General features: G+C 56.7%; 1 protein-coding gene across 3 annotated transcripts; it reads left to right on the forward strand.

Moving 5' to 3' along the window:
• Positions 1-9,003, forward strand: SERPINH1 (serpin family H member 1). Of its 3 annotated transcripts, XM_037038409.1 has the most exons (6): positions 1-156; positions 1,225-1,268; positions 3,627-4,294; positions 5,354-5,452; positions 5,560-5,792; positions 8,029-8,331. In XM_037038409.1, exons 3-6 carry the CDS (start codon positions 3,670-3,672, stop codon positions 8,329-8,331), a joined length of 1,260 nt encoding a protein of 419 aa, XP_036894304.1. In that variant the 5' UTR covers positions 1-156; positions 1,225-1,268; positions 3,627-3,669. The 3 variants fall into 3 exon arrangements, with proteins under 3 accessions (XP_036894304.1, XP_036894303.1, XP_036894305.1); XM_037038408.1 differs by lacking the exon at positions 1,225-1,268 and having other exon boundaries at positions 2-156; XM_037038410.1 differs by lacking the exons at positions 1-156; positions 1,225-1,268 and having other exon boundaries at positions 3,670-4,294; positions 8,029-9,003.
• The last annotated feature ends 696 nt before the right edge of the window (positions 9,004-9,699 follow it).

Below are 9,699 nucleotides of genomic sequence, written 5' to 3' on the forward strand. Positions count from 1 at the left end.
CGGAAGCTTTTCTAACTTTCCAGAAGTTTCTCAGGACGGGCGGGAGGCGGGGACGCCATATATAGAGCTGGGGCTAGGCCGAGCGGCGGGGAGTGGAATCGGTCCGCGGCTCGGGTGCGCAGGTCCTCCTTCCCGGCGCCAGCCCGGCCGGCCCAGGTGAGGGGCGGGGGCGCTCGAGGGAGAGAGCGGGGTGGGCGGCCCCAGGAGGCCAACCCGGAGGGCCTGCAGACCGGAGAGCCCGGCACTTTGAGGGCAGCTGCCGGTTTCGGGTCGAGAGCCCGGAGCCAGGGGGCAGTGGTTGGGCGATCCTGAGGGTTTAGGGCAGAGACCAGAGCCGGTTGGGGAGTACGGCACTAGGAGGATCCTGTAAGAGTGCAGGGTTCCGCAAAAGTTTGGGGCAGAGGTGTGATAGCCGGGAGGACACAGTGGGGTTGGGGCCAGGATGCTGAGACGGGACCTTCGCAGGGACAAGGAATGGGGGAGAGGGGTGAATCTGGGCCGCCTGTGCAGGTCGGATGCGGAGGGGGAGCTGACTGCAAGGCTTTGAGTTCTGCCCACTGCCTCCCGGTTCATGGAGTAACTGCAGGGTTAAGGCTACTTCTAGAGGCTGGGATTCCCTGCCCCCAACTTAGGACGTTCCTGGGACGGCTGAAGTGGAGGAAGAAGAATGAAAGAGCTTACAAGCATGGCCAGAAAGCCTGGCCCCTCCTCTTCCTGCATTTCCTGCTGGTACCTCTGGGCTGCAGGGCCCGGATGGAGACCGGGGAAAATTAAGGGGCTTTGGTTCCCTGCAAGTCTCTGAGGGGGACCACACCCTCGGGTCCTCAGTTGGGTCATCCGCCCACCCCACCCCGCCCCCCTTCCTGAGGCCTCCCCATCTCCTCCTTTTGTCTCTGGTCACCAGGATTCCCAGCAGAATTTTTTTTTACTGACTGTGTAACAAGACACCACATTCAGCCCTCAGAAGGGACTCCGGGGGCTTCCGGAAGGAAGGAACCCTGTGGTAGAAGGCCTGACCCCTCCGTTTCTCCCCACCTACAGTGAGGTGGTCCATCTCCAAGGTCCCCCTACATCTGGGAGTAGTTAAGCCTTCCTTTGTGCCTGGGCAGGGCACTGTAGGCTGTAGATGGGGTCTCTTTTGAGGGCTGAGCCCTCCAGGCCCTTCTGCACCACCACGCCAGCTCTGCCCTACCCTGCCCTCCTCACTCCTCTGTTTTCTTTCAGAATGAAAAAGGCAGGCATTGACCTCCCCATGAGGCAGTTTCAAGGTACTTTAGACCCCTACAAGTATTTGAGACCCTTTCTGGTGGCCCACCCTGGCAGCTGCTTTTCTTCCCTCTTCCTTACAAAACCCCGGAATCCAGTCTCAACTCAGTCTGCCTTGCCGTGGGCATCTGTTGGTTATTTTTCTTCATGGGCCTGTAAATGGTCTCACTCTGGCCTAAGGGCTGGGATTTCTCCAAGACAGCTTGGGCTGGGCCGTGGGAGGTTTGCTTGCTTGCAGAGACGTGCCTTCCCCGTTCCTGCTGCAGGGTTAACAGGCAGCCCTTCTCCGCTGCCATGTATCTCCCTGCAGAGGCCTGTCTGCACACTGGAAGTTAAGGCGAGGAGGCGCCTTGGCAGAACCCAGGCCTCCTGCTTCCCAGGTTGGAAGCCCCCCTCTGGCAGTTGGAGATAATTCCATTTCCAGCCTGCCACGTCACTGGAGCAGGAGCAGGAGTGCAGCGCAGCTGTGCGGCTGCCTGAGGAATCCCAAACTAGTCATTTGGAGCTTTCTTGAAAAGCTCCTCCCAGCCCTTTGAGGTTTCGCTGGCTGGGGTCGGGGCTGTCAAGATGGTGTCTGCCACGTTGGCAGGGCTGTGTGCTGGGCTTCTCCACTGTCTCCCAAGGGCAAGCTAGTGGCCTCTTTAGGGGTCTGAACTCTGGCATCAGCTGTCTGAACGAGAGGTAGCCTTTGAAGAGGGTGGCCATGTGCGGGTTGTCCTCACTCTACTCTCTTGAGTGCCCTTGTTTGTACAATAATGATAAGGTCAGTGCCTTTGAGGCTCCAGGCCTGGTGGGGAAGGAGTGAGGGCTGGGAAGAGGATGGCCAGGCCCTGAGCTGTCTCATCCCCATGCTGTACTTTAGGGTAGGACCTCCGAAATCTCTACGCCAGGGTATAGGTCTCTCTTGGGCCCTCACCCAAGCATTTGTGGATCTCAGAGGCCTTCCCTCTCTCCCCATGTACCCTTTGCTTCTCCTTTGCCCCATACCTTTAAAGAGGGGGCAGCCTAGGATTGGGGGACCCCGCCTGGGCTCACAGGGTGGCTGCAGTAGTAGAGTCTTACCACAAACCCAGTGCTCCTGTGGTCAGGCCCAAGTCCTGAGGGTCTTCCACCAGGGTTCTGAATTTTCCGTCTTCTTTAAGGAGGACTGAAGGATGGCATCTGCCAGATCAGTGGGTCCCAGCCTCCATGAGGGTTCCTTTCCAGCCCTTCCCTTTGCCCTGTCCCGCTGCATAAAATAATGACCTGAAGGAAGGGGAGTGTGGAAGTGTCCTATGTGGAGAGACTGTTCTGTTTGGAGGCCCCAGAGAGGACTGAGGCTTGTTCTAGGGGCCTCTGGTTTGGAAAGGGGACCCGAAGGCATCCCTGAGGCCACAAAGCAGACGGCCTGTGTGGCAGCGACTATTCCCAGCTTCCTAGGACACTGAACACACATCTGGCCTGCCTGTGGTGAAGGGGAAGGGGTGTCACTGCTCCACTGAGCTGTAACTTACCCCCTCCCCCATGATCCTTCCTCTCAGGAAACCTATTTATTTCCCCACCTAACCCAGCTCTTGTCCTGGGGATTTCCCATCACTCCAGGGGCTGGGAGCAGATGGGCAGCAATTACAACTTGGACAATGGGAACAGGCTCAGAAAGGGGTGGGTACGCACATGTGTGAGCTGCACGCACTCTGAACGTTACCTTTGGGGCAGCAGAGTGGAGCATCTGGCCTCATTTAATGAGTGAACCAACCAGAGAATTATTGACATGCAGGGCAGAATGAAAGGTGTCGGGGAGGAACAGCCCTCTGGCTCCATCCCACACAGTGTCCTTTGCCCAGGCACCCTGGCTTCACACAGACTGTTGGTCTACCGGCCAACTTTTTTCCCACTGGAAAAGGGCCCCAGTGTGGTATAAGTTGAGAACTAACCTTTATACAAACTGAGGATCCTGGGGCTGGCCCTGATTTTTGTTCCTTTGGGAGCAGCTGAGATCTTTTGTGTGCTGGGCACTGGGGATGTAGAGGGAAGCCAGGCTGGCCAGGTTTCCTAAACTCCTGGAAGTCACAGACTAGCTAGGAATGGAATTAGCGCATCAAAACATGCCAGTCTAAGCATTCTAAGTGCAGGGCAAGAAATCACTGGGGTGAATGTGGTGCCTTCTTAGGAAACCTGCTTTGGATGAGAGGTCAAAGCAGGACTCTGTGAGATGGGCAGACTGAGGGCCCCCTAGTCTGGCAACCGTGAGTTAGGTCTGGGCTCCCCAGAACTCTGTGCTGTCTTGGCCCCATCTCCAGGGAACTTAGTGGCAGGCAGAAAGCAGGGGCTGGTGGTTGGGAAGAGATGCCTGGGGTTTCAGGGCCATGCTCTCTCTGCAGCCCTCACAGGTCCTCTGTGGTGCACACATTCCACCTCCCAACCATGCGCTTCCTCCTGCTCGCCAACACCTGTCTCATGGCCATGGCCGTGGCCCTGGCCGCCGAGGTGAAGAAACCTGAGGCTGCAGCTGCCCCTGGCACTGCTGAAAAGCTGAGCCCCAAGGCAGCCACACTGGCTGAGCGTAGTGCTGGCCTGGCTTTCAGCCTCTACCAGGCCATGGCCAAGGACCAGGCGGTGGAGAACATCCTGTTGTCTCCCCTGGTGGTGGCCTCATCACTGGGGCTCGTGTCACTAGGCGGCAAGGCAACCACTGCCTCTCAGGCCAAAGCGGTGCTGAGTGCCGAGCAGCTACGTGACGAAGAGGTGCACACAGGCCTGGGTGAGCTGCTGCGCTCGCTCAGCAACAGCACCGCACGCAATGTCACCTGGAAGCTGGGCAGCCGCCTGTATGGGCCCAGCTCGGTGAGCTTTGCAGAGGACTTCGTGCGCAGCAGCAAGCAGCACTACAACTGCGAACACTCCAAGATTAACTTCCGCGACAAGCGCAGCGCCCTGCAGTCCATCAATGAGTGGGCCTCGCAGACCACCGATGGCAAGCTGCCAGAAGTCACCAAGGAGGTGGAGCGCACGGATGGCGCGCTGCTGGTCAACGCCATGTTCTTCAAGCGTGAGTCCCGAGGGGCGGGGCAGGGCGGAATGGGGCGGGGCCTCCGCTTTTCAGTACCTCCCTGCTGGTCATGGAACCTTCATAGGGACCATGGAGGCAAGCGATGTTACACCCTTTCACGTACAAGATGTGAGGTTCAGAGAGGGGCAGCACTGTGTCTAAAAGAATGGGACAGAGATTCAAGCCCAGCAAAGGGACTCCAGAGGATGTGCTCCCACTCTGTTTCGTCACAAAAAAGGTGCTGTCGCTCATCTTGGAATTAATAAAATTCAGTAATCACTTCTGTCTCAGTAATGAGCTGGAGAAAGGCCCCACACCTGTGATCATGCCTAATCCTCAAAACAACCCTGGGGACGGGTGGTGTTACCTCCATTGCACAGGTGAGAAATTGAGGCTCAGCTAGGACTTAGGCCCAGGTGCATTTGTATTGAACCGAAGATTTAATTTGGTGTTAATGCACATTTTTTTGTTCACCTGTGTGAATGGATACCACTGTTCTCTCACAGTGTGCTGTGAGGATGAGGTAACCCCCTTTTCACAAATAAGGGGACCAAGGCAGGAGGAGTGACAAGTCTCGTAGCCCATCAGTGGCTGAGTGTGGATTTGAACACAGATCAGGTTGTGAGGTAGAGCAGGGCTCAGGCCACTGTCACACATGCATGGTTTTTTGGGTCACGTTTCTGGCCACAGAGATGGGTCTTACAGGTGAGACTTAAGGGTTGTTTGGGGCCTTTCCTGCCCAGGGCATGGATCCCTCAGTCACCAGGCGGAGTGAGGGGTCCAGCTCAGCACATGTTGCCCAAATGACCAACAGGCACCAGGGCAGAGGGTGGACATGGCAGTGGCTGAGTAGAGTGTCCTTCTGAGGAATTCCCCACCACGTGGAAACAGCCCAGCCCCAACCGTGGAGAGCCAGGGAACATGTACTCTGGGCTGGGTGCTTAGGGGTGGGGTGGCAGGAGGTGGGCTGTGGCTGAGGCCGGAAGACTGGGTGGGGAGGGCTGTGCCCCAAGGAAAGGGGCATCTCTTTCTGACCTCGTGTCCTGCTTCCTGCCACAGCACACTGGGATGAGAGGTTCCACCACAAGATGGTGGACAACCGAGGCTTCATGGTGACCCGCTCCTACACCGTGGGTGTCACGATGATGCACCGGACAGGTAGGCGCCTTGCCCAGCGGGCAGCCAGGGTGGGGGCCCAAGGGTACTTGGGGCCTGGCCCCCCACCGCCCGCAGTGTGCTCAGTGCCCTCTCTGCTCTTTCCTCAGGCCTCTACAACTACTATGACGATGAGAAGGAGAAGCTGCAGATCGTGGAGATGCCCCTGGCCCACAAGCTCTCCAGCCTCATCATCATTATGCCGCACCATGTGGAGCCCCTTGAGCGCCTTGAGAAGATGCTGACCAAAGAGCAGCTGAAGACCTGGATGGGCAAGATGCAGAAGAGGGCTGTTGCCATCTCCCTGCCCAAGGGTGTGGTGGAGGTGACCCATGACCTTCAGGTAAGGGGTGGCCCAGCTCAGGGGTCCCTGGGCTTGTAGGAGGGGAGTACCCAGGGTACCCATTCACCAGCTCAGGAAGTCTGTCCTGAGCCCCGCTGGGTGTCCAGGTAGTGCTGGGCCCTGCTGTGGGCATAGCTGGTGAAGGAGGCCTAGGCCCTGCCTGTGGGAAGATGATGATAACATCAGTACCTAAATAAAACTGAACCCTTGCTGTTTGCTGGGCACTGTTCTGCACACTTCATATGGCTTAAACTCTTAATTCTAAAAACAGCTTTCTTAGGTTGACAAATGAGGAGACTGAGGCTCAGAAAGCCTAAATAACTTACCCAAAGTCACCTGACCGATGACTCTGGCGTCTGGCACTAGGCCATGCCCTTATTCCCATGCCGCCCTGAGAGTGCGGTGCCCACACCTACACAGTCAAGCTGCTGGCGGGCTGCCCCTGCACAGTAGAGGACTAATTACAGCCTTCAGAGTGGTCACTTGGGATGGCTGGAAACTTAACCCACCTGCTCAACATGACTTCTCCCTCCCAACCAGTGGCCTGAGAGAAGCAGTGATACACCAAGGTCACCCTGGCTAGTCAGTGGTAGAGCTGCAGTCAGTCCTCAAGGTGAAAACTCAGGGTGGCCTTTGTGTCCATAAGGAGAGAGATTTTTTACCCACACCAAAGGGAAGACTTGCATCTCGTTCCTGCCGTGGGTGCCAGGCCTGGTTTCTTGGCAGGCCTCTCACCCACCGAACTCAGACTCGCTGCTGAGAGTGGCGAGGGCAAGCTCGGGAGGCACTGAGGCTTAGGCCCCACATCAGAGACTTGTGCAGCCTTAGTGGTCTGTACTGTAGAGAGCACTGAGGTGTCTGGCAAGGAGCTGTCACTGTCTCCCTCCTGTCCTGTCCCTGCTCTGCCCCAGCCCCTTCCTCTGCAGTGGCTGTTATCTGGCACCCTTCTTCCTTTCTTTCTCCTGTGTCTTCCTGGAACCCTGGGTGTGTATGCTACTCACCAGTCCATGGAGTGTATTGAGTTGGGAAATTCAGAGTGAATGACTTGCGCAAGGTCTCGGGACTGGAATAGCTGGGCCTCGGACGCCTGTCCCAGGGCCTGTTTGACCACTCAGGGGAGGTAGAATGCCCTGCAGAAGCCTCGGCCCCGGAGGCTGCTGTGCACTCAGCCCACGTCCTTTATTGTGGCCTCAGTCCCTTACTGCAAACCAGGGAGAGCCCTGGACACAGGCCCTGTCCTGGGCGAGGTCTGAGCCAGGAAGGAGAGACAGAGGCCTCAAGGGGATTGAGGCCCCAATAGGCATGGCTCCAGTTTTGTGCGCCAGGGAAGGCTTCCCAGATGATGTGCTATCTAAAGAGTCCTATTCGAGGAGAGGGTGGCCACCGAGACGCCTTCAAGGGTGCTGGCTGTTCAGTGAGGCTGTTGAATGGGGAGCGGGGTGGGCTGAGGCTGGGGTGTAAGTGCAGTTCATAGGTGAAAGAGCTTGTGCTTGGCTTCTGGGGGCCATGCAGAGCCATGGACAGGGTGTGTCTGTGTATGTATCTTCATGGGTGTGCATTTTAGCTTTCAACTGAAAATGCATAAAATGTTTGAAAAATAGATTCATGTAATGGACCCTCCTATATCTGTTGCCTGGCCTCCTTTGTCCGTGAGCAGTGAGGACACACCTCTACACCCATTTCTCCCCATCAGAGTATTTTGAAGCAGATCCCAGACATCAGTTCACTCTGATGTCTATGACCAGCGTGCTGTGGTCATAATGTCCTTAGAGCAGCCCTCCCCAGACTTAAGTGTGCTGAGAATTACCTGAAGAGTGTGAAGACGGTGTGTGAAAAGGCTCTGGGTTTGTCCACAGAGATTCTGCTTCCGGGGCCCTGAGCTGGGGTCAGGGGAAGTGTGTTTCATTCATACAAGCTTCCAGCCGGTGCTAATGCTGGCTGCTCGTGAATGACCCTTACTTGGAGAGACACTGGTCAAGATTGCTTGGCGGGGCCGGGGGTACATTTTGCCTCCCACTCTGAGTCTTGGTTTACTCATAGAAGTGGAGATGACAAGTACTTAGAAGGGTTGTCGTGAGAAGTGACATGCCCATGCAGTGTCTGTCACATGGAAGGTGACCAGGGAGTGGTAGTCTCGGCTCTGAGGAACAGACAGTGTAGGAAGTGGTGGGTTGGGGGTGAAGGTTTAGAAGCCTTGCTCACAGTGGCCTCACCTGGCACCCCTCTGGTCCCACAGAAACACCTGGCTGGCCTGGGTCTGACTGAGGCCATCGACAAGAACAAGGCTGATCTGTCACGCATGTCGGGCAAGAAGGACCTGTACCTGGCCAGTGTATTCCACGCCACTGCCTTCGAGTGGGACACAGAGGGCAACCCCTTTGACCAGGACATCTATGGGCGTGAGGAGCTGCGCAGCCCCAAGCTTTTCTACGCCGACCACCCTTTCATCTTCCTGGTTCGAGACTCCCAGACCGGCTCCCTGCTGTTCATTGGGCGCCTCGTCCGGCCCAAGGGTGACAAGATGCGAGATGAGTTGTAGGGCCCTGGGGCAGGCGTGGGATGGCAGGAGGCAGCTGCAGGCTCCTGAAACACATGGGTGCTAGGGGGGTGGGGCAAGCTGAGGTACTGACCTTGGGTGTTCCATGGGGTGGGGTGGGCTGGGGAACAGCAGGCTTTCTGTGTGTCTGAGCGGATCTTCCCAGCCCGGGTTCACTCTGCTTGGACACGGGCTCCTAGATCGCATGGCGCTAAGCCCAGTCCCACATCCTGTGGGGCTTGAGCAGTGTCGTCGTGCCCCACCCTCCCGCCCCCAATCATTGTTCATATTTATAGCCAAGTGCATTCTCCCCTGTGAGACAGAATCGGGCTGGGGTTTAGGCAAGCTCTCACGGGATGTGGACCCTCTTTGTTGACACTACCACCACCTCAGCCCCCACCCCAGCTCTGTCCCAGTCTCCTCTCAACTGTAAAACTAGGTGCTGCTGCCTGTGGGGTAGGTACCCCCCATAAAAGCCTTGGCCCCAGTTGGGGGATCAGGAAATACGGGGGTGCTCCTGGGCAGACTCCAGTCAAGCATCATGGAAATGAACTTTTTCTTCCTTTAATAGATTTTCAAAGATGGGGGGGATGGGAGAAAATGAGCCTTTGTTGCTGTCAAACCAAACACTTATTTGTACAATTATTTTTTTTCAATAAAACTTTTCCAGTGAGATTTTGTTGGAGCATGAAGATGGTTGGGTCAGAGATGCCTATGTCATTCTTCTGGGGGACCAGGGCCCCTCCTGCTAAGCCAGGTTGCTGCTAACAGCCCACATCAGGCTATGAAATGCTGGCAGCTGACCACAGACGACACTGGGTGGCAGGCCTGCTAGGTGCTCACTCAGGAGGTTGCTTCTCAGCCCTGGCTGCCCTGGAGAGGTGGCTGCAGGGTCAGAGTGACGGCACGGGACCTGGAGCCCAGGGCATCCCAGTCCTCTTGTCCAAGGCCCCAGGCTTCAGCCCTGCACCTTCCACTTCAAGCTGACCTCATCCACATCCACACCCACAACCAGCTCAGACTGCCTGACTGGGCAGTGCTTTGGAAGGAAGGAACTTGTGGGATCCTTGCTCTCTGTGTGTGTTTTTAGCAGAAGAGAGACCTGACATTGTCCTCCCTTTGGTTCCTTCTCAGGGTCCTCAGGGCTCCTGACTCTGCTGCTCAGGGAGGGAGAGGGCAGGTGGGGTGGGTGTATAGGGTAGAAGGCCCACGGCAGAGGAGGCAAAGGAGCAGAGGAAACTGCATTTGAGCCCCATCTCTGCCGCTTGCTGGGTATGTGACCTTGGCCAGGTCACTCCCTCTGGGCACTTCTCAGTCCTCACTCTCAACAACTCTGCCCTGGCAGTTGGTACAGGGAGGGAGCCCCTACCA

The sequence above is a fragment of the Sturnira hondurensis genome, unplaced genomic scaffold (genome assembly GCF_014824575.4).
Source record: "Sturnira hondurensis isolate 20B ecotype Veracruz unplaced genomic scaffold, ASM1482457v3 Scaffold0024385, whole genome shotgun sequence".
NCBI lineage: Eukaryota > Metazoa > Chordata > Mammalia > Chiroptera > Phyllostomidae > Sturnira > Sturnira hondurensis.

Excerpts from the sequence above, each read along its gene's own strand:
- SERPINH1 (XM_037038409.1), top strand. The coding sequence starts at position 3,670 with ATGCGCTTCCTCCTGCTCGCCAACACCTGTCTCATGGCCATGGCCGTG. Across the intron at positions 4,295-5,353 it reads CAACGCCATGTTCTTCAAGC|CACACTGGGATGAGAGGTTC; the intron begins GTGAGTCCCGAG and ends TTCCTGCCACAG. Across the intron at positions 5,453-5,559 it reads CACGATGATGCACCGGACAG|GCCTCTACAACTACTATGAC; the intron begins GTAGGCGCCTTG and ends CTCTTTCCTCAG.